This window comes from Achroia grisella, unplaced genomic scaffold (assembly GCF_030625045.1).
Source record: "Achroia grisella isolate CSIRO2021 unplaced genomic scaffold, CSIRO_AGI_Agris_v1 utg1241, whole genome shotgun sequence".
NCBI classification, from domain to species: Eukaryota; Metazoa; Arthropoda; class Insecta; order Lepidoptera; family Pyralidae; genus Achroia; species Achroia grisella.
The window spans coordinates 990,514-1,016,630 of record NW_026712604.1 but is presented as its reverse complement, the minus strand read 5'-3'; the positions used below and the strand labels follow the sequence as shown (position 1 = coordinate 1,016,630).

Here is a 26,117-nt window from a genome sequence, read left to right as displayed (position 1 = left end):
GATCTGCTGCGATATGTTGCGATCCGCTGCGTTATATTGCGGTCTGTTTAGTTGTAGGCGTTGCATGTTGCATGTCAATGTCACAGGTCCTTGAGTAGTGCTGACTTCGCATTCTTGAGTTTGTCGAGCCGTTTCGTCAAATGGCTGTTCTCTGTTTCCAACTCTTCGACACGGTTGAGAGCCTCTCGCGCCTGCAATGTAAACATGCACTTAGTAATTTTATAATAACGTCCATTATGCTATATTATTTTTATTTTAAATTATAAAATAGCATGCATATTAATAAAATAATTCACATTTTAATAAAAATATTTACAGTTTTTTTACATATTGGAGAATTGCTATGGTTTTTGAAGACATTATTGGATAGGTATTAGGATTTGTACATATTACATTGAATACAACTCACTGAAAATAGTGGAATATATTTATAGAGTTCTACAAGGACTAGAAAATTTTATTAACAAAGTCAAAGGTTTATATGGGACAAACCAAAACTCATCAACTGCAAAAATAACTACGAATCGGTAAAACGTCGATCAAACTACCTTTTTTCATTGTATTTATTTAAGTACATAATCTGATATAGTATAAGCTCTGCCAGTGTATTTGATGGCCTTGGTGGTCTTAGTGATTTAGCACACCGCCCTACTTCGTTCGGTTCGATTGCTTGCAATGGTACAAACATTTGTAGTCATGAGTTTCCGGTCTCCTCATCACATTGCCGTACCATCTAATTCTTTAAATTGTTATCTTCTAAATATATATAACTCAAAGGTGACTGACTGACATAGTGATTTATCAACGCACAGTCCAAACCACTGGATGGATCGGGCTGAAATTTGGCATGCAAGAATTTTTCTATGTATAATATGTATGAGTTTAAAAAAAATTATATGTAGTCCCCATAAAACTAAATAGAATGAATATATATCATCATTCATCATAAGTATAAATAAATAAAATCGGAAATGTCATAGAAAATTAAATATTGGACAATAGTTACATAGTCTCTTATATGTGTATCTTACAAAAAAAAACCTTTTACCCGCTGGTTTTTCTAATTTTTTGACAATAAATATATCTGTATATAACCACATGTAAACTTGTAAACCAAAATTCAGGTAACAAACATACAGACAGGAACATTTATATTATTAGTATGGATTAAGTTATTAATGCATATAGAATTTGAGGCAGTTAGTGCTTTGGAAATTTCAGTCTATGTACATTCAACATAGGGCAGATTTTATTGTTTGGACTACTCCAATGCTGTTGGGCGCAGCTGGCGTTATAGCTTCACAGGACGATAGCGGGCGAGTGCAGATGGCACTCCAAACCTGCAGAAGAGCTTATGGACCGGCTGAAGGTCAACTCCCGCCTGACGGATACAACTTTAGCCTGAGATCATCGCTAGGGGGTTCGAACCTCGTCTCAGGCCAACGTAATTTAGATCCTCGTTTAAATTGGACAGGGAATTGATCGGAGAATTTTATATTATTCTTTATATGTATAGGACAGTGTAATTACTGTCCACAGTGGCATGACAGCTCAGTCCTAATGCTGTTCATATATATATATATATATATATATATATATATATATATATATATATATATATATATATATATAGATAAGGTTTGCCACTTACTATCAGGGGGGTCATTAGCATATAATTTACATAAAAAAATATGTAATGGTATTCCGAAGGTAGCGGGTTCGATTCCTCGCACGGTACAAACATTTGTATTCATGAGTTTGATTATCATTCTGGGTATTTTCTGTGTATTATGTATTTAAAAAAAAGTATCTATATGTGTGTATTTATATCACTTGTCTAGTACCCATAACACAAGCACTGCTTAGCTTGGGACTAGATAGCGTTGTGTGAATTGCCAAGGATATTATTATGATAATTATTAAAAAAAAATCATTACTAATTAAGTTAAATCATGCCTAATTATAATTGCTTAGTTATATACATTTGGAATGCAGTTAAGAACACCACATAGATTATTTGTTGCATGTGAGGGTCACACTGTGGTCAAAACTCCACTGTACCGTTAACTACCGCCATTATTGATAACGGCCCAGAAATCAACGACTTCCTGTAAACAAATTGCCTTTTGTTTATATTTTTCCTCGTAGTTTTGAACATTTCGTATGGTCAATGCTAATTAAATAGGATAAATAAATATAATTCGTATGCACGTACCTTTAGTACTAGTCTAAGGGTAAGTTCACACCAATCATAATTATCAAGTTTAAAGCATTTTTACATAATGTAACAATAAATATTATTTGGTATATTATTCTCAGAGTAATATACTCCCTGTTAGTCGTCGCAAGTGCCGGAAAAATTTGCAGCTGTTGGGTGTCCTGATGGTGTGATAATTAGTGATCCTGGTGGTATTGGAGGCCCTGGTGACCCTGGTGGTCCTAGTGGTCCTGGCGGGCCCGCAGCCGCTGCAGCCGCGCCTCTAGTGTCGCGGCGTGAGAGTGACGTACCTCCCGCTGCAGGCGGCGCCGCTCCTGCTTGAGCTGCTCCTCGTGCTCGTCCTGGTGGTCCTGGCGGGCCCGCAGCCGCTGCAGCTGCGCCTCGAGCCTGGCGGCGGCGGCGGCCTGCAGCGCCGCCTCGGCCTCCGCCCTCGCCGCTCGCGCCTTCGCCTCCGCTGCGCTTCGTCGCACCGCCTCCACTGCCAATATAATACACGATCATCAGTCTTTATTAAAACACACTTTCTATACAGATCCTACTACATATAAGAAACACTAACAATTTGGATATATCACACACATTTTTTAAAGTTTAAGATATGTCAAGTATGTAACTTTAAATCAACTAAGTATATAAACTTCATCAAAACTAATATAACCCACCATTGGCTAAAAAACTTTACAATATTGTAATTCTAGTCTCAATATATCTATTCTTAGTACGATCATTGTCAAATGTAGAAAAAGGGAAATAAAAAAAAAACACTTACGCTCATTCTCGTACTCCTGATCATGGTGGTTGGCCACGCCGTTTTGCCTGGCGGCGCGTTCTTCATTCAGTTGCAATTTCAACTTCCGCACTTCCGACTCCAGAGATTGCTTGCCCGCAAGCAGCTTTTGCAACCGCACATCTGTAAATCAGTCAAGGCTTCGATTAATTTTAAAGGTTGTGAAAAGTTAAATAAATATTTATGTAAATAACATAACGGGTAAAAATCTATATACTATTTCATTAATTAACTCATTTTGTTACTGATCTTGTTCTTTGTTTTATTTCGTTATGTTTTCAGGATGCCATATATCTGTAGCTGTAAAGAATCAACTCTAGTAGATAACAACAATCAATTATGCCTTGACATTACAGCAGATACTGTATAGTATACAGTACCTGCTGTAAATGTCACATATACAGTGTATAAGCACATGCGAAGAATAAGATTAGTCTGCATTCGCTTTACCTGAATTGAAAACCGTTTATTGTCGATGATCCGGTTCGAAGGATCAGATAAAATAAAAAAAATACTAGGTACAGTGAGATAACAAAAAATAACGAGTAGGTACCTAAGGCGCAATAGCGTAGTTTATGATAATCAATACCGTACTATTGACCATAATATCGTTTTTTTTCATTAACCACTAAAGCTGACGTTTCGGCTGAAGAAAAGTTTTGACCATGTCTTCAAATCGGCTTTAGTGTATTATAATTTGACATAAGGGTACCAAGTGCGTCGTATAGTTTGTTTGTTTGTGATCCGTTCAATAAAAGGATATACATACCGAGGGTGCCTTCTCCCGCGTCATTGAGCAGCTGCTCGGACTGGTGGGAGACGAGCGCGAGCGGCGGCACCGAGCCGAAGCTCGGTGTGGCGGTTGTGACGGGCGTGGCGGGTGTGGTGGGCGTGGTGGGTGTCTCGGGGAGGGTAGCGGCGTCCACGAACGCGAACCCAGCGGCTGCAGCGGCCGCGTCTCTTGCCCTAACAGCGTCACGCGCCGCTGCCACCTCGCGCTCCAGCGACAGGTGCTCACGCTTTAAACGCTCGTGGGCTGAACACTTCTCTTTGTGCTCCCGCTGTCCAGTATATAATATATTAATTCAAGCATTATTTTACCTAGCTACACACTAAATTTCTTGCCTTTTTTGTATACATTAGATCATAGCGATCAAATTGGTGCAATTATTATAAAGTTCACAATTCAAAGAGGCCTTATTTGTTATACATTCATTCTGTACCTTTTTTCAGTTGAAAGAATTATTAAATCGAGTTGTTACTTGTTATATATTAAAATAATTCAACTATAATAATTATAAAATATAACAAACAAAAATAAAACAAATCCTTCCTCTTCGTTAGATTTATTTTATTAAAAAAACTCGTATCTTTGTTACTTCTTCTATACCAGCTAATATTTAAGTAAGTACAGAAAAAAATTGTTGGGAAATAATGAAAAACATACACCTTATGGTATATATATCAACGTGTTAACCCTGGTTACACATACCTGTAACTGCGCATATTCTTCGTGCAGTTCCTCTATCCTGTCCTTGAGCAGCTCGAGCTGGTACCCGAGCGCCGCCTTGTCGTTGTCCAACTGGGCATTCAATATCATCGCCTTACGGAACTTCTCCTCCACTTCTTTCAACTCGTGCTGTAAAATACAAAGAAATATATAGTAAATATATATATATGGCATCAGAAATAGACATCTTTATCAACTTCTGAATGCAGTCCTTCTGGACAGGGCTATTACGAAACAGAAGAAGTATGCTGGTGGTGGTACTTGTACTTTGCCACTTCTAACAGCCCATTCCTCGGATTAAATCGAACACCTAATTTCTTTGCGAAAATCGTCATTATTTATTGTACTATTATATACACAGTAGATTTGTAAAACTGGTCTGCGTAGTTAGATACCTCAGTTTTATCTCTTTCAGCCGTCAAGCTTGCTTTGTTAGCGACGCTTCGGTTGAAAGGTGAGAGCTTTAAAATTATAGGATAAAAGGCATGGCATCTGAGTCCTCACAAATGCTAACGCATGAGCGATATCACGGTCGTCACGTGTATATTGTAATGTGTGTAAACGTCGCTTATCACCACTTACCATCAGCTTGTTTTCCATTCCAATTAAATTACAAAAATTATTTTCACTTATTTATTTTGCCTGAAAAGTGGTGTTCAGAACGGAAAATATTTATGATTTTTAAATCATACATTTATGATTTATAATTCACCAGAATCTGGCATACAAAATTAATAGTGTCCATTTGTTGTTTATATAAGAAAATAGTATACATAATATTACTCTAATCTAATCAGTATGACAGATTTCCTCTTATTAATTGTTTAACCGGTTGGTTATATAATATATTCAATATATTTTCTATTTGAGTATTTAATTTGAATTAGTGCTAATTGGTGGTTTGTATTCACACACTTAAACTTAAAAATGTAAAGTAATAATAAAATTATTTAAAAGAGCAACACGCAAGTTTCTTGCTCTTTCTTCTTGTGATGAGTCAGCTTTCCGAATGAGCGGTAGATTAAAAAAATGTAATGACTATTCAAAAGTGCTTCAATGTCACTTACATTTGAATAAATGATTTTCTATTCTATTCTAGTAATCTCTTTATTTGTTTGCTGTGAGCGTCGTTATTGTTGTCGTGGTGTATATTGTTCTAAATTAATTTCTTTCTATTTTCTACGTGGTGTGTGTGTAATAAATGAATTCTATTCTATTTCATATAGCAGAGTTACAAGTTTACACTATACTATGTTATACTTACCCTAAGATCTTTGATGCTGAACGCGTCATCGGCCGAGTCTTCTGAACTCCGTCGTGGTGAGTGTATAGAAGGACTGAGTGCCGCAAGCCTGGTACCGCCGCGTCGGCCCACCGTCTCTGTAAACATACAGCTATATATCAGCATACCGTGAGTGCTGTGGGTCGCGATCTATAGTTAGACAATCTAGTGACGGTAGAAGAAAAAAGTGCTGGCACCTATCTACATTGACATCGCTGTTACTCCAGTCAGGCTAGTGCAACCTAGTCGAAACGACGAGAGCAGTGAAGGTATTTCATTTGCCATAAAATTATTCGCTGTAAGACCCTTTTAATAATGTAAATAATGTACCTGAAACCATCCGCCAATACCACGTCCAGGCTATAACCTGGTTAATTCATATGGGACCAAGAGTGATTTGACTAAATACATTTCGTACACACCTGCATACATGTCATATGCTTTGTCTGCATGGTCCTCTTGTTCTCGCTGTTGCCTTTCAAGCTCGCGCATGCGTATCTCTCGAGCCTCCGCACGTGCCGCCCGCCGCGCCGCCAACCGCTGCTCGGCCTGGAAATAAAGTAATATGTTTTATTAATAAAATGTTTGTAATTTAAGGAGCCTCGGTGGTTTAGCGCTTTACGCGTTTACCACACAGCCGTACTTCCAATAGTCGCGGGTTCCATACCTCGCATGGTACAAGCATTTATATTTGTGAGCATCGTTGTTGTCACGCAAAAACTACTAAATGGATTTTAATGAAAATTTATAATAATATAGCTAATACATTAGCATAGCATGTAGACTATAAATTGCACGCGGATGAAACCGCTGGGTCAACTAGTACAATATATAATTTATACAAGTTTTTATTACACTGAAGAAGAAACTGAAGTAAATTTTTAGCAACACATTTATACAAAGTTGTAAATTAAGTGAAGATTATACATATTGACGAGTTACATCTTTGTAAATGACATCTAGTAGTAATAGTATAAAGGCATGCAACCTTATCCAGACAATAGCAGAGTGTACCGCCTTTACTTTTCGCGTGGGCGGTTAACTCGTGTGCTATTGTCACGCATCCTATAGTAACGTTGTTAATACACATTGAGAAACCAATATGCAGGCTTACGTTACTTACAACACAATAATTATTGTATGAAACTGCATAACCAATTTTCTAACACGCACGTGTTTACAAAATTGCAAGAAACTTCTTTGATAAGTATTCAGCATCAGGACAAAACGAATAAAAAATGAAAATGTATACATTCAGGACCAGTATCGCAGATGTTTGTTTAACAACTTAAATGAATGTATATGTATGTATTTAATTTAAATGTATGATTCTAAATTTATATACTTATATTACCTAAGTATAAATAAAATAGAAAAAATGCATAACGCAGTCAATATGGTCATTGTCATTTGGTTTTTGTATAGTTTGGCTGTTTCTAGCATCAAACGTATGTTTTGTATAAGTTATACCTATGTAGATGCCTATTTATATTACTGCTTATTAAATTACATTTCAATAATTCAGGTAGAGTTTTAAATAAATCATTACATCTACTTCGACAGATGTTGTTCCCATATGGTGGATACGAGTAGGTCACCTTACTGTTTATGTAAGCTCCATAAAAATGCCTTATACGTTGTAAACATATTCTTACTAATATTATAAATGCGAAAGTAACTCTGTCTGTCTGTCTGTTTCGCTTTCACGCTACAACTACTGAACTGATTTAAATGAAATTTGGTACGCAGATAGTCTAAACTCCGAGGAAACACATAGGCTACTTTTAAATGCGAAAAAGGGTTGTAAGGAGTTATAAGGGGAGATGCAAGGTTATCTTATGCGGTTGAATACATATAAACGCAAAAGTTTGTGAGTATGGATGGATGTGAATGATTTTGATGAAACATGCATCAGACCGCGAGCTAGTGTATGATAATTACCTTGCCTTGCCTTTATTTTCATGGATAATAATGGTATAGGCTGGCGGGGCACCAGTGGAGGATGATAAGATGAGCATGCGCAGTCAGGTCAGTTAGCCCATCGTGGCAAATTCACCAGGTTTTTATCCCGATGGTTCTCAGAGGGAACCGCGTAGAGCTCAACCTGACATGGTACATTGCTATCCACAATAGAGTTAAGGCTGCATTTCCCTTACTTCATATAAAACGTGCTACTATGAAAGTATTTTACAATAATAACTCAGATAAGTCAACTAATATTAACGTTTCAGACTCGTCACATTTTCTTTAAACAAGTTTATTTTATAACTAGCTGTTCCCGCGACTTCTTATGCGTGGAATTTAACTTTATTTTTCTAAAATAAAAGTAGCCTAAGTTACTCCTTATTACATCAGCTAACTGCCAAAAAAAGTCCCGTCAAAATCGGTCTAGCCTGCTATTTTGGTGTATGTACCGTATTTATATTCATATGCACGTAGTAAAATAACGGTTATTTCAATATTACAAACAGACACTCCAATTTTATTTATATGTATAGATTACATGTAATTAAAAAACTCCATTATCACCAAAAAAGGATCTATATTTAGCTTATTTGTATGAACAATCCGAGACAGTATACAAACAAAGGAAATACTGCCAATTCTATACAGTACATACATATTCTATATAACCAATCGCTGCACATATAGTATAATAATAATATTTCATTATTGGAACTAAAAAATATAATATTTTACAAAGTGGGGTAATGTAACGATAACAGATATATTAGTAAATAAAATTGTGTCGTGGCCGAGCATACTGTAATGTAGTACATATACTACATTGAAGGTATATCATACGAGAAAAACTATTATTGAGGTTTAACCAATAGTTAAAAGAATCCAAAATAAGTATTAAAATTCTTGCTTGATTCTGTGCGCTAATTTCAGAAACCGCTGAACCAATTTGGCTGCGGTTTCCACAAATATATTGTAACAAATATCAGATTTTATATAGTGTTATATTTTATTTTTATCGGTTTACAAACAAATAAGATATATATGGGGCATGAAATCATGAGCTCAGATAGTTTCACAATTATAATAATAACCCAAAACAATTCATACAGCGCCATCTAGTCCCAAGCTAAGCAAAGCTTGTGTCATGAATACTAGACAAATGATAAATATACTTGGATATTTTTTTGCAAATACATATATAATATACATAAAAAACAGACAGACAATACAAACAATCATACTCATGAATACAAATATTTACACCGTGCGAGGAATCGAACCCATTGGAAATAAAGCTGTCTATATATATTATGTATATGTTTACAATAACAGATGTATTTATATCAGTTGCCTAGTACCTATAACACGAGCTCTGCTCATCTTGGGACTAGATGGCGCTGTATGAATTGTCCAGGATTATCATTATTATTTCCGTACCACGTGACTACAAACATCATGTAATTTATATGTATGTATATGTGTAATTCACACGTGTGAGCATTCAATGCGGGTGACCAGTCACCCGATAGTAAAATATGCGCCACCCCATCAGGGCTCACGTGTTTTTACAACTTTCCAAGTGAATTTCATGCAACACTAACCAATCCATACGTTCATACTAGCCATACAACTATTATTAATGCGAAAGTTTGTCTGTACTGTATATTACATTATCATGTGTAAATGGCTGAGCAGATATTGATGGAATTTCTCGTGAAGATAGTTGTTTTTTTATAAAAGATATACTCTTTTATAAAAAAAAACAATTATTAAAGTAAAGTAAGTACCAAAAAGTGAAAAGAATACAAAAATTCTAAACATATAAATTGTTACATAAACATTTTACAATTTTAATTTTTTTATATATAATTTATCTTTTATAACTTCTAGAAATTAGACGTATATAAACTCATAAATATATTTTTAATACAATACAATTTATAAAACCGTCATATAAAATACATTTTGCTTTTTTATTAGTAACTATTTTTTTATAAACAGAACCCGCTCACTCACTCTTCTCACTGTTCTTCAAGGGTAATATTTCACGTAATATTTAACAAATGTCACGTTCTAAGATACAGTAAATCGTTTATGGCTGCAGAGTTCAGCAACCAGACAAAATAAATAAAAAAAAACAAACAGTGTTAACACTTTATCTTCCAAAGCCCGCGTGTAGCGGATAAAAAAAATGTGGTGGGCCACTTGAATACGTTATCGGTGGTGACATCATGCCCTGGACATGACGCAGCCAAGCAGCTGTAGGACGCGATATATTTGCACTAATTTTTGCACAAATATATCGCGCCATGTGGAGTTCAATTTGTTGAAGTTATGGAAAACAAAAAAAACATATAGGACACTTTTTACAAACTCAAACACTGCCGCTAGTAAATATGCTTCTACAAATAAGTACAATTGTAGTGTCTGTTTGTAATTCCAAATTAACAGCATTTCACTGTACCTACTTAATAAGTCCTATTAATATTATAAACGCGAAAGTTTATTAATATGGATGGACGCTTTCACGCAACTACTTTGATGAAACTTTACAATAATATAGTTTATACATCAGAATAACATATAGGCTATTTACGCCGGTGAATCCGCGGGCACAGCTAGTACAAAATAATTTAATACGTTTGTCTGTCTGTTCTTGCTAATCTCTGAACCGTCTGTACCGATTTTAACAGGATTTTCACTCGGAGATACCTGATGTTATTGTGATTGGTATGATTGGTACCTTTGTACCCTAAGTTACTCTTTATATACATCAGTAAACAAACTAAATACTTTAGAAATTCTATTTACTTTAAAAAAAAAAAAACATCTACGCAAACCAAGTTGCTAGAAACGCAAACTAAGTCTAAATTATAATACTTAATAGTAAGACGAGAAGAGAAATCATAGACACGCACGCTACAGCCTGCGCGTTGATGTCCAAGCAGAGGTGTTCCAGTTAGAGGCCGATAATCCCTCCATATGTTTTTTTAAAATGTATGACAATGCAATGGTGCACGCGCGATTCCATTATCATCGAGATATCACCAGTGCGAGAAATCGAACCCGCGAATATCGGGAGTAAGGGGGCCGTTCAAATATTATGTAAGTAGATTTGTTACAATTATTTACCCTCCCCCCATCCCCCTTGTCAGCAAAAGTATGTAAGCAAAGCTCTTACCCCCTCTTCCCATGCCTACGTAAACATTTTTCAATTAAAGTATTGTTTTTTTTAGCAAAGAGAGTGGGAGTAAATAACTCCCGATGACGTAATAATCATCTAGACTCCCCTACCCCTCATGTCATCCAAAATAAACAAAGTAAAAAGCCCCCCCCCCTTATTATTACATTATGGTTTCCATTAGGGAATCGTGTGGAGCTCAACCTGACATTGTACATAGCCAGTGCCAGTCTTATTATCCTCCGCTGATGACAGCGTCAGCGCCAGCGTGAACCGATTGTGCAGGCGGGTGTACCAATCCATGATTGATATCGGTTGTCGATCGGCTTATCACACCACTTTACTTCCGATATTCGCGGGTTCGATTGCTTGCACGGTGCAAACACTTGTATTCATAAGTATGATTATTTGTATCGGTCTGGATGTTTTCTATGTAGTTACAAATAAATATCTATGTATTTTTATTCGTTTACCTACAACACAAGATTTTCTTAGCTTAAGACTAGATGGCGCTGTATGAATTATCGTGATATATTAATATTATTATCATCAATTAAAAAAAATATTCTGTTCACAGCTGATTGTAATACACTAATTATGTTTTTATGTAACCATCTGTACTGTGTGTTGGTAAATTGCTTTTTTATCAATATACAATTACCAGATAATTATGTAATAGACCAGATTATATTTTTTTACGTAACTGGAATGGCCACCTAGTTGACGCCCCACGTGATGGTAAGTGGCAACAGTCACATACATGAACGCACGATCATCACATCAGCATTGTATGTATATTTAATTTCAAATCTTTTCACTAAATGCATATTGTTTTACTGGAAGTATAGTATAAAAGATTATTTAAAAAAAATGTCTATCCGTGTGTTTTTGCTAATCGCTGAAACGGCTTTTGAAGGGACTTTCACTCGTACATATATAATGTCATTTATATATATTGTATGTATATCTAGTGTAATTTAGGTTAGTTTTATTTTAGAAATTTTATTTATACCTTATACAAATAAGTTAAATTCCACTCGCGGACGAAGTTGCGGATAACAGCTAGTGTTTCTATAAAAGATTAATGTCCCGCCATTAGGATGCTGTGTATAATTAGAACCGTTTAATACTAAGTCCATTATGTATTTATTGAAATAGTCAGACACGCTACTCAGTAATAGACAATGGACGATTAAAATAATATAAACATCGAGTTTATATGCGCTTTAAAATTTACTTCACCATTATATGATATCGTATAACTTTACCGCCCATATATGTTTATTTTACTTCCCAGGAAGACCACAGATGAAGTAAAGAAGACGAAAAGTAGTTGACACAAATGGATTTCAATTGCCCAAACCAGAATAAAAAAGAATATTGTTGGTAGTCTTAAAAAAAATTGGTCGACTGAGGTTTACCCCAAACTTATGTTTCATACCGTCATTTGTCTTTACAAAGCGTATAAGGCATGAGAGCAAAGCTTGGTAGGAGTTTACCCCTGATAGTAACTGATTACCGCTATCCGATAAGCATCTATAATTCCAGAGGAATTCAAAGTTCTTTGCCTGCCATACATGAATAAATATTAAGGTACAGTATATTTGACGGACATCGCATCGCCTGTATTATAGGCATAAACCTTTCAGAATAAATAATAGTGAAAATCTTATCAAAATTTGTTGTTTGATTTAGAAGCTGAGAAACAAGAAGACGCAAATAACGCTTTATACTAAAAAGATGTAATAGAGACTGCATTTTTTATACTATACATGAAAGTAAAACATGTAATATAGACATATATATTTTTATATTGTCATCTTTTCTTTACATAGTATAAAACAAAGTCGCTGTCGCTACCTGTCCTCTCCCTATGTATGCTTAAATCGTTAAAACTACGCAATGGATTTTGTGGCGGTTTATTAAAATGGAGTGATTCAAGAGGAAGGTTTATATGTATAATACATAAACGTGCGAAGTCGGGGCGGGTACTAGTAGACAATAAACGTCATTATGTACATGTCTACTGATGGAATGGTGGACGTCCCACTACTATCATACGATAAATTATAAAAACGATAACAATTTTTCTTTCCGCCTCTCTTATTTGTATTTCAACAAAGAAAAATATAGAAATGGTTACGCCATGAATCAGCTATTGTTTCAATACAGCTGATGGGATATGACGGTGCCGATTTGCGGACCATTCAACTTTTTGCATCACTCAATAATGTTCGCTTCCTTTCATCGAAAATATAACCGATTACGCAGCAAAGTGAGTAATAATGCAACAATTCATCTAAAAACTAATCATACGATTATTTTATGAAATAGTAAAATAGATTCCGGAACGAGTAAAAAGTTTAGTTTTTATTACAATACGTTAATGTTTAAAATATTAACGGACGTGTATAAGTAGCTAAAAATAACTACATTTGCTAGTCCCAACTTTTGATTTTGACTTTACTTCTTTTCATAGTATAAAATTAACTCGCTTCCGCTGTCTGTTCGCTTAGATCGTTTAAACTACGTAACAGATTTTAATGCAGTTTTTAGCAATTGATAGTAAGAGAAAGGTTTATATGTGTAATATATGTATGCGAAATGTATATAATATACCCATGCGAAGCCAAGGCGGGTAGTTAGTTTAAATACATAATGTTTTGTACACAATAACAGTAATTTTAACAACCGTGTCATTACCAAGACGTCGTCTTAAAAAACAACAGGATCATTGTTAAGAACTGTTATGTATGTACATACATTAGAGCGTTTTGGAAAGTGCACGACTTTTAAACAAATGATCTGTTACCTGTTACGGACTTGAACGATATACTTGTAGGTATGCAGTTGAGCTCTATTTACGACATGAACGTTTCAAGCGTACAAAATTATTTGTTACATACGTTATACCAACGCGGCTGAAGTTACATAACGCACTAATAACATAGGAAACAATAGCAAAACATTTATTAAAAGCTGAGGCAATGCTATCAGGCCGAACATAGTTGATTTTTCTACATTTTCTGCCAGGTTTGGACATTTGAAAAGAATCAATAAGAGGAAAATAACTAAAGAAATCAACAGAACAAGAATGAGTGGAAATACCGCTAGGAGATGCTCTTGTAAAAGCAATAAAATTTATCCGCAACGAATTTGTATGAATCTGTATGCATTTAGAGTTCCGTTGTCTCTCTCTACCCCAATGAGAGATAGACGTAAAACTATTTTGTATATATGTATTACTTCTCTGTTAATAAATATTCAATAAATTTATAAAATACGACTACTAAAGTTAAAGTCTCAGTGCAGTTTTGTAAACCGAAAGACAAATGAGACAATGAACCGAGTAGCAGACCATCTGTACGGTTCTTTAAGCTATATAGTCAGTACAACATTTCGACAATATCTTTATATTTATATTCCTAATGTAAATATATTAGTATGCCTCTTGTATTTGAAATCGAGGACAAGTAGCAAGCTTGGAGTATGCTACAAAAACTCAACAGTACAGTACCGCTGGAGGAAGTGTACAACAAAAATAAACATGTTCCCTACTACAATTCTGAGATTTCAATTCTTTCAAATGATAGAAGAATATAATCTTTATAACTAAAACTTACGTAGAGCAGCAGCAATCCGCCGGCAATTCGTATAATGATCTCCTGCGTTGACATGTCAAGACAGGGAGACGGGGTCGCGACAGCACCGAGGTCACCGCTCTTGGCCAACAATTGTAACGCGAACACAAGTGTTACAAGCTGTTGTCACTATTGTACTAACTATGTATGATGCCACACTCGACTTATTTCAGTTATCGTGACATTTACCAACAGTATTTAAATAACTACGGATCACGGAACCCCACTGACTCGGGGAGAGGCCTCAAAATTTAGAACACATGTGATTTATTCACATCATTTATAAATCTGCGAACGAAATACGAATCCTTCCGGAGACACCATATCGTCATCAGCACATAAGAAACAAGGTTACTACACCGCAGGCTTATCACGTGTTTCCTAGCAATAGTACTAGTGTAACACGGCCTAGAACCACAGATGAAATAATAGCTAAAACGATATAACTACATTTAAAACATATTAAGCTTGTACCCAGTTCTAACATTTCGTATTTAAATTTGTAAGTCACGAAATAGATATAACCGGTAACCTTGCAAAGATAATGTCACAGCTCGTGCATGCCGCACGGTACTCTCTGATACGAGTATGTAAAGAAGACCCTTTAAACTCGTGAGCTGATAAATTAAGCAAACATTTTTCACCTAAGACAATTGTTTGCCGATTGGTCGCCACTGAATAAAGGTATGATAATTTGAGATAAGATAATATCTTGTACGACAGAAATAACTTCAAAAGTAAAACAATATCAATTGAAGGGCATTTTGCGAAAAATTTGCGTTAGTTACACAAAATGTAACTATTTAATTTGCAACTTCCCAGTCCAGTTTTGGATTCACAACATAAGTATGCACCGGAAAATCCCCAGCCCCTGGTTGCAGTGTTAATCACTTGGTCATGATTCAACTACTCAATCAAAAACTATTAAATACTAATTAACATTTTTATATATAATACCTAATTCAATTTCATATGATCAGACCTAAAGAAAAAATATACTTACATGATTTTGTTGAGTGCCCAATATTCCAACAATAGAGGGACTTTGCTCATCATGGGAATTTTGTCTCAAATCAGCCACATAATCTCCATTAACATCTACGTCACTAGATTGTCCACTATCACATTTGTTATGTCCATTCATTTTCGACTGGATCCTACCAGCAGATTGTTCTTTTGAGTTACTAGTATCCGAGTTACCATTAGTTTCCCCTTCCATCTTCTTAGACTCAATGTTTATAGCTTCACTGTCTGGTATGTGTGAATGATTATGGAGTTCTGTCCGTTCCTTGATTGTTTCTTCATCGATGTCATCAAAATCTCCATCAGTGAAAGCATCCCCGCTCTCGTCATCACTGTTATCAGACGTCGCTAGTTTAGATAGATTGCCCATAATTATTACCCCGTTATTGTGCTTATTCAGAGAAATCAAACATTACTATAGTACTGTTCTCGCATTCCCACAACGGTAGTGATCAACAAACAAAGTTGCTGTGTTCATCCGTTGCTTGCGATACAGTTTTATTAAAAAAGGAATGTCGCGATTGCTGTACAGGACTGAATATTATCACTGCACTGCACCATATGATGAAATATATTTTTTAATTATTTATTATATTATCTTATCTTATACATTATCTGTTTACGATACATCGGGACCAATAAACAATCGTTTTGTACAAAACGTTCGTGTTAACAATACTAATACCCAAATCTGTATGTATCACTTTATCACATATTATTATTTACATATAGAAAACAATGGGTTCACAAAATAAAATATGAAGTTTGGTTCGGTAAAGAGATCGCGATATTGCAAATGCGTGTTAAACCAGCCACACGTGCGGTTGCGGTGGCGTTCACTGTTGACTGTCAGTCAATTAGCCTTGCTTGGCATACACTATCGTTTTCATAACCACATTGGACCGTTATAAAGACATATAAGATTAGACACTTACAGGGGCGAGGGTGCAAAGAATATGTCAATATATTGATAAATATCAGGATATATGTAAATTATTTATTTAATGTCGCTCTAATTTGATTGTCGAATATATTCTAATAATTTAAATATTACTATATGATCATAACAAACAATTAACGTCCTACTGCAGGGCATTGATTACTTGCCATTAGAGTGGCATCATTAGCCTAGTATTACGAAATTTCAAATATTTTTTCTCGGTATGGAAAAATATTAATTACAATAAAGTTACATAAGCGACTAAAAGGTCCTATGACTAATTGATTTTTGATTTGATTTTGATCATGCATTTGTATGTTATGAGGTATTTCCTTATTCACACCCTGTGACTGTTTATGGTAAAAATAATGGTGACATAATGCATTATTTACTGTTTACACTCTACTTCGAATATATAATTATTAATCAATATAATAATTAGATTAATAATATACAAACTGCTATAGTAGCATTGAGGAAGTACTTTTAATGACTTCATTTCTGAAAAAACATGAGTTTTTATTGAAAATACATTATTAGCGTATGCCTACGAAACTTTTGTATAAAAAAACTGTTATAACTACAATTAGAATTGAAACAATAGATTTTATTTTCTTGAAAAAAACTAATTCATTCGTATTCAAAGTAATTAAGATATCGAAACTGTTTTCCATATATTATGCATTATAAAATTAAGATTATAATGGACTTTTGCTTGCGACTTTATCCACGTGATCATAACTGACCGGGACAAAAATAAGCTTATCTCCATCTCCGTCCTTAATGCTACTTATATGACAAATTGGGACGAAAATTAGTTAGCTGATGTATATTAGCGTATTATCTATAGGTATAACACAGCATGATGATTGCTTCACGCGATTGATTGTGTTATTTTCAAATTCAGAATATTAGGATTAAATTTCATCGATAAAAATTTTACCGAAAAAGGAAAACACGCGTAAAATCATCAGAATTAATATGGATGATAGTGCAAAAAACTAATGAAATTGTACTAATATTAAAAAAGCGAAAGTATGTTTATTCGTCTGTTTGTCACTTTTTTTATGATTAAACGGCTAATATGGCTATGTTAAGTCAATATACATTTAAACCCACGCACGGTCACGGCTAACTTGTATTTTAAAAAAGCGGTCATAGTTGTGGATATCTGCTAATAATAATACAGAGGAATTTTCGGAAGTAACTAAGTCCAGCAATGTATGCAGAAGAATGAGTCACTAATGAGGTTCTCTTAACCAAATAGCTTCATTCATTTGCTTACTTTAATCACGTATTCTAACACGTTCCTCTTACGTCACGCAGCCGGTGAATCACCCCTAGTACGATACTAAATCTTAATACTCCCGCCAATACTCAGCACTGCACTTTGAGTTACGTAATTCAATAATAATAATATTCCCATATCCCTGGACAATTGAAATTCTAGTACCAAGATAAGGAGACCTTGTGTTATGGGTATTTGACAATTGATATAAATACATAGATACATTTTTGTAAATACATAATATACATAGAAAACACCCAGACCAATAGCAACACTCATGTATACCGTGCGAGGAATCAAACCCACGACCATCGGAAGCAAAGCAATATGCCAAACCACTATACCACCGAAGTCGTCAATTCGTAAACTCTGATGAATGAGAGACGCGTGATCTCATCTACGTGACGAGAAACATGAATGTGCAAAAAATTTATAGTAGATAATTCTATTATTCATATTATAAACGAATACTCATGAGGATTGATGTATGAATTTATGTTTACGCTTTCATATAAAACTATTGTACGAAATTTGGCATACAACAAATCATATACTTTTTTTATTATTGTATGGAAAAATCCTCAAAAGAGTGTCCCATCATTAGAGGGATGACGACGTAGTGTGTGGGTTTCAGACCCATTTAAAAAACCACACGGTGTACTCACTAACACTATTGATAGAATTTTTAAGTTCCGTTAGCATTCTACCGCGAACGCAACAAATCATATCCTTGATTAACGTAGGATTATTAACGCGGGCAACGTCGCCGGATATCGGCTTGTTATACGACTTGACCCAGCGTAGCATGTACTATAGGTACAAAAAATAAATAGAAGTATTTTTATATATTTTTTTAAAATAGAAATATGCGTATGGCTCATGAATACAATTATATATTGTTAGGGGATCGAACCCGCTACAATCAGGTCTGTGTAGTAAGCTGCTACACCTACACTACTACGGTTTTCTGAAGACTAACTAGACATAAAAACACTGTAACTGTGATTATATGCTTAAGCACAAAAACGTCCCAATTCTTTAAGGGGATAATCCCATGAGATAAGACTAAGTGAGGATTATTATGATGATGATTACAACTATTAAAATCAACTTACTAGCAAAAAATACTTCAAAGTAGCTGAACAACTACATTGCAACAATAATAACTAGACTCAAAAAAAAAATTGCTGTAGTATCTAATATACTTTATGAATTTAATCAAAAACTTGATGATACAATGATTGCTAAAAAGATTAGTAAACAAATATAAACATAGGAGATCGTCATCTCGACATTAACTGTAATGACATCATGTACTTAGAACTTTATTCTGACAAAAAGTTAAGCTTGATGCTAAAAGAGTGGGTGCTCCTAACCATAATAGTGAAACTGCGTAAAACGATGAGGTAATTACTACCGTATGACATAAAGTTTAGAACTGTATAAAACCTACATAAAACTCTAATGAAATTTCGGAGAGGATAAGCGATTTTTCACATTCATAATCAGATTGAACAGAGATTAAGTGCGTAGCGGTTTCTATGTTGATTGTCGCATGCCTAATCCTTAACAATTCTTATTTAAAGGAGCAACACACAAGTTTCTTGCTCATTCTTCTTGTGATGAGTCTGCATTCCGAATGAGCGGTAGAATAAAAAAAATGTGACTATTCAAAAGAGCTTATATTAAGTTTATTTGATAAAGATTATTTCTATTTCTTTTTCTTAAGAAATGAAGACTAGAATTAAGTATGACACACAACCAGAGGTAAATTTCGTGGATCACCTATACGAGGTAATGGAATTTCTTCAGTATCGCTCTCTACAATAGTATCTATATCCCTCCGGTTAAAAGTAGAAAAACGAGTAATTTACAATTGATTCATTTTATCAATCGCATGAGATATATGTCTATAAAATTTAATTAGATTCTTCATTGTGGATCATAAATGTAAAGTAATAACAAAAAATATATTGCAAAATATCTCTATGTCCACGAGCATACAATAAGTCAATTGTTAAAATAAAATGTAAGTCACTAATGTAAGTAATAAAAATTATCTTAAATATTTATCATTTTTAATTATGGTGATAGAGGATGATAATGATAAAATACTAAAAAGTTTTAAAGAACACTGATTAAACTATAAAAGAAACAATACAATATGCTAATCCGTAAATTTGCTTATAGCCCATCTCTTAACATTAATGAATGCCAAAATAAAGCAAATAAAACAAGTTAATCAACATAAACTAATGTGAATTCCATAAACGTGTTTTGATATCTCGGTGACATTGAATATTTGATAACACAATAAACGGAACCATAATATTGCAAAATTCTGATAAAGTGGATGTTAGTGGGATGTTAACTGTGGTTATTTTAGTTTGGAGCGCAAAGCTACTAATTTTTTAGTTACAGAATTGACCGGCTAGTTATTGAAATTAAGAGTCGCAATCTAAATTTTGTTTTAGTTTATGTTTTTATAAATAAGGCTCTAAAGAAAACCGTCATCTATATACGTGCAAACTACTGAAATTGAATGTATTTTTATTATGTATTTAAATTAAATTGCTTGAAATATAGTGTAAATATTTAGAGAATGTTAGTATTAACAATATAGTCCACATGTTTCGCCAGTGTTTTGGAATATAACATTTTAATAAACTACTGAAAAAATAATTGATATATATAAATTACATTTATTCAACTGTATGTGTGGAAAGAGTAGTTGCATTTTTAGCGACTGTTCTACGAACTTCTTATTTTAAAAATGTAAAAGATAGCCAAATGTGTCTATTACATCATTTTGTTGTACAAACAAATGTCAAAACTAGACAACCAATTACTGCAACCTTCACAAAATAATACTCTTTCAATTACGAAAGAAAAAAATTTAAACGACGTCATATTTTAGACGATAATTGCACATCCACTTTCTATTGTCCACTAATGACGATGTTGCCGTAACTCACTTATGGAATAGAAATAATTTCTATTCAAATAAATTTGCAGTATGCCCATTTTATATTTGTAGTAAAACGTCAAATGATTCTCCAACTTATTTATTTTTACTAGGTAATTGTATAAAACTATTACTACATAATTGTCATTTTTTTATTTGAAATAATGCTGAATGCAGATTCGGTTAGAAGGCTCAGGTGGTGCTATTAAAAAGAATAAACAGAAGAATTAAAGAAAACATATGAAAGATGTGATATGACAGTATTATAGAAGGATATGTAGATGTAACACCTTAATTTATTTCATCTGTACAACATTGTTACACGTACATATTGTTTATAGTATTAATCTTGTTTGTAATGTTTTGGATATGAGGAAAGACTTTGTCTATCTAGTTTTCAGAAACAGCAAGACATGTGTAGTTCCACGAACGTCACAATGTATTTTCTACGATGCCCGTGGTGCTACTTATTTTAACGACGGTTACCACTCTGTCGGATGGGTCGTCAATTTTCACCATTATATCTTCACACCAGATTCTTTATAGCATGGAGAAAATCAAGTGACAAGTGGGTTTTGACCATTCATAATTTACGTTGCATGCACGCAGATTCACACGAAAGTATAAATGTAAAATCCAAAAATTTGGCATATTCATAGCATTCGGAATGGAGGACATAAGAGAGTTATCCTTAAAGAATCACGGCGTCGAAGACGATGTCATAGGCAGAAACCTATAATAATATAAACTGTACGCACGATACACTGAACGAGACGACTGCCTCATACTTGGCCCGCATCCGGCCGTAACACCTAGAATGTCACTAACTACATCTAAATGCCGACGACCCACAGTTAGGTAACGAGTCTGCTTTTTGCATCAACGCTACAATGCAACCGTAGATTGGTATCTCGCTCTATTTAGCACAATAGTCAGCGGACGCCGCTACAAATTGGTTTCTACAAAAAATAGGGTGTGGTTTTTATTAAACACGGATCAATACTATTTATTGTACACTAGCGATCGGCCTTATTTCGGTAATATTTATTTTTAGAATAAAATAGAATAGAATAGAATATAAAATTCTTTATTCAAGTAAACTTAATTTAGGCATATTGGAATAGTCATAGTTATCCTTTTAATTGACCGCTCATTCGGAAAGCTCTCTCATCACAAAATAATGAGCATGAAACTTGTGCGTTGCTCTTCTAAATTATCATTGACATTTTTAAGTCGAAACATGTGAATACAAACTACCACTAATTTATTAGGGTCAAATATTAAATACACAATAAAATTAAATCAGTAGTAGTATCAGTCGTTCACGGGTATGACGTATAAGCCAGACATCACTGCGCTCGACCATACTTAGGACCCGGCCCACCACGCCGCCACATATTTTTATCATTTTTAGTGACATATATTTTTAAAAAATTAAATACAGATCAAGTCAATTGCTGATAGAAGAATACTGAAGCTTTCTATAGGTACATGATTCTTTGTACGTAATTGGTGAATTTTTAAAAGCATTTAAGTGTTTTTAATAATGAATTTACATTTATTGCCTTGCCTTCATTCCATCATTTGGGGTGGCACAGCATGTCTTCTTAATTATATATTCTCGTTTACAACAAACAATATATATGCTTAAATTAATTATTCATATTGTATAATGACATCGTATTTATTGAATATCCATGCATTTGCTATAATTCTCCATTTATTATTTGCGTATCACATTAGCGGTTTTCAGGCGACCCGAGGAGACCGCCACTTTAGTTACAAAGTTAATTCAATACAAATTCGAATCATCGGGTGTGTCCACCTGAAGTTCAAGTGATAACAAACAGAATAGTAATTTCGTAGTAAATATGTCCATTTAGAACGACAGACACTTGAGGAAACTTGAGGAAAATACTTCCAAAACTAAAACATTTTTCAATGAAATTGTTTTGGCTGTTAAATTTTCAGACTTGTACAAATATCAAATATTTCAAGATTTATGTTATATACACAATTTGGTAGCTGTAGGATTTTGTTATACAAATAATATAAAAAAATGGATATTATTAAAAACATATATGTAGGAGACTTGATAGGACATTTTTTGTTTGCAAATATATCAAAATTTTCTCGAGCATCAACCCTTCAAATTTTGTTACTAGGTATATTACAAGTTTTGTTACTATATTATGAGTTTACTCTATTCCCTAGGGAAGATTAACTCTGCTTACGACTATAGTTTAACTTTATTAAAATTTTATCAAGCATCAACTCTTCAAATTTTGGATACTATATTACGAGAGTGATCATTCTATTCCCTAGAGAACATTAAGTCTGCTTTAACGAGCTCAACACTTTGTCAGATTACGAATGAGTATGTCCTCGGACCGCAAAACAGGACCTGAATAAAAGCAAGGACGTCACGGGTAAAGTGACCAGTACAATGCTCATGAGCGTATACGGCCTTAAACGGCCTCGTTGGTCTAGCGGTTTTGCACACTGCTTTAATTCCGATGGTCGCGGGTTCGATTCCTCGCACGGTCTACATAGTCCTACAGCGTTTATGGCAGTACATTACTGTATTTCTGCACAAACCTAAGCGTTAGTTATTCAACGGAAACGTATTGCTAAAATAGAGATTACGCTGTATTCATGCTCGCGATAAAAAATATCAAAATGCTCTATATCAAACAGTTAACTTACACAAAATACTTAAATAGATGACAGATAGTTAAATGACGCGTAAAAAGTTTGATAGATTTAGTAAATTAAATTTGTAATTATTGGTAGCTAAAAACGAAATTAAACATAAAATTAATTGATTTGACATAATTAATTTTTCGAAAATAATAACAATACTTAAGTAATTATGATCGCGTCATAAATTTAATATTGATTTAATTGATTTATTAAATAAGAAGCACAATCCTTATCACAATGTGACGCGACGTTTTCAAAATGCAAACAGTTTATTTTGCAATAGTTATTTTAGTGTCGAGAGAGAGGTATACCTTTGTTTACCATAAAATTATTCGTGTTAAGACCCGGTTAACAGTATAAATAGTGATTTTGCAGCTCATAATACTCAAGTAACAATAGCTTTCTCATACTTTTGACGGAAAATTGAGATAATTATATGACAAAAAAAGGGTAGTAATAATAGTAGTAAAAATAATAGTATGCGCAATTACTCCAATTTGGAGTATTTTAAAACATTTTTTTTATTATAATGCTCTACATCGCCAGCCAATTTATCCTCAAACTATAAAAACCTATTTCGGTACAGTGCAGTAGGAATTAGCTCTTTGTCGTGGTTTTCCCTAGACTCTAGTCAAGTTTTTCAAAGGGGTATTACAAGGTTTTAAATTGAGTCTATTCTTATTTGATAGATTTTAGATACAAATGAATGTATTTATAATTATGTATAATAAATTATTTTAAAGGGACCTTATAATAATAATAATAATAATAATACTTAAGACGCACCCAACTAAAAATACAAAATTACTAATAATTTAGATATCACAAACAAATCGTCGTTCAAATTCACAAACAGATACGCACGACGTAATGTAACCGGCACGCGACAAGGCAAACTAAAAACTGCGGAAGATTAACCGTTTGGAAATCGAACGGGATCGATGGACATGCGAGATGCGCACGCGCACCGACCAATGTAAATATCGTGACATTTCGCGACGCGCGCGCAATCAGCCGACGCATGTGATGTTGCAGTCGCTTTCGTAACACGGGTGAACGATCGATACTTTATTGATCTATTTATAATCTGGAAGATTTACAACTTTCCAAGGAGAATCAGATTTCATTTCATAAAAATAATATAAACAAATATAATATGAAATCTATATATTAATACGAAGGAAACTTTGTACCCTTTTTGACGAAAATTGCGCGAAGGAGAGGAGAATGAAATTTCGCACACTTAAAGTTTATAAGATGGAATGCAGAATGCTAATATATTCATAAAATTATACATAAGAATATATTGAATCAATAAAAAACTTTACACACATTAACCATGTATTTGACGCACACGCATACAAGTTATTATAGTCTTTAATAATAGAACATTAATAATGTTCAAAGATATAATTTAAATTAATTAGGGATATAAATATCGATATTCGACAAATGAGCGACCACTAGTATAAATAAATATTGCACAGTTTCAAAGCTATGGAAAAATAAAACATATTGATATTTCGAGATTGTTAGATTAGACATATGTAGATGATAATGGAATAGTATCTGCACAAGTGAAGGATGAGAAAATGACGATAAAATCAGTTCTCTCAGCCCACCATGACACAAGGAATTAACTACGATAGAAGTAATACTGATATTATTTCGCCTATTACTTCTAAATAAGCGCCAAAAGCTTAAAAATTGTATAAAAATAATGGCAAATCTAAACAATACTTACCATTCTGCAACAATGTGTATATTTCTTTTCCCACACTATTGTTGTGTTAACAAATTTTCACACACATGTCTATGTAGCCCGTTATGAGAACGCGGAACAAGATGAATGACGGGGTCAAATATGGGCGGTACAGTTGGCAAATAAAGTTTTGATTAACGCTCATTATCTATGTGAATCAGGCCAAAAGGTCTCCACTAACACGTCCACAACAGATTACGTTGTAACCAATCATCTTAATAATTACAGTGACATAATTATGAATCATCATCATTGTCTTGCCTTTATCCCATTATTTAGAAAAGGCGCAGTACAGAGTATTCCATCACTGGCCTCCATCAACCGTCAAATCGGAGCATATATCTATTCTGCTTGAATAGAAATTACAAAGGTTATATATAAATAGTTTTTTTTTTGTGATTAGAAACACTTACATTTAGATCAAAATTAAACTCGAAATATCATTTATCCATGTAGGAGATATTTTGGCTATTTATGCAAACCAGTTTTTTATATTATGTTTTAACACTAATGTCCAGTTCGAGTCACAGTTTGAGTTCAGAAAAAGGTAAAAAAAGATCAAATAGAGAACTGTATAAATTTTATCCCATGCTATCTAAAATGCATATAGGTACGCACTCTACACCACTATTAGTCTTATTAGTCAGTAGTATTAATAGAGTATATTATTGATTTAACTAATCCATCCCACACTGTGTATTTATATAAACAAACATATTTACAAACTTTCGCATTTATAATATTAGTCAGATGATTGCTATAACGAAGTTCCATCAAAAACTTACAGTCCAAATGGTAAACTATAAATATGTACAATTTACAACACTCGAGGCCTGTAATTATCATTCTGTC

At 33.9% G+C, this 26,117-nt stretch overlaps 1 protein-coding gene across 5 annotated transcripts in view; it reads right to left on the bottom strand.

Annotated features, from left to right (window-relative positions):
- Window positions 1-22: 22 nt before the first annotated feature.
- LOC131854645 (leucine-rich repeat flightless-interacting protein 2) overlaps window positions 23-26,117 on the bottom strand; it is a 36,154-nt gene continuing 10,059 nt past the window's right edge. For 2 of the 5 annotated variants that reach the window (XM_059205779.1, XM_059205777.1), the window contains 7 exons: window positions 6,220-6,346; window positions 5,780-5,895; window positions 4,498-4,644; window positions 3,775-4,066; window positions 2,988-3,128; window positions 2,509-2,696; window positions 23-191 (listed from right to left, as the gene is read on the bottom strand). In XM_059205779.1, coding sequence (XP_059061762.1) covers window positions 81-191; window positions 2,509-2,696; window positions 2,988-3,128; window positions 3,775-4,066; window positions 4,498-4,644; window positions 5,780-5,895; window positions 6,220-6,346 — 1,122 coding nt within the window. In that variant the 3' untranslated portion in view covers window positions 23-80. Of the gene's footprint in view, window positions 192-2,061; window positions 2,109-2,508; window positions 2,697-2,987; window positions 3,129-3,774; window positions 4,067-4,497; window positions 4,645-5,779; window positions 5,896-6,219; window positions 6,347-15,587; window positions 16,074-24,289; window positions 24,328-26,117 lie in introns of those variants that run through there. The other 3 variants (XM_059205778.1, XM_059205776.1, XM_059205775.1) reach the window with 3 other exon arrangements.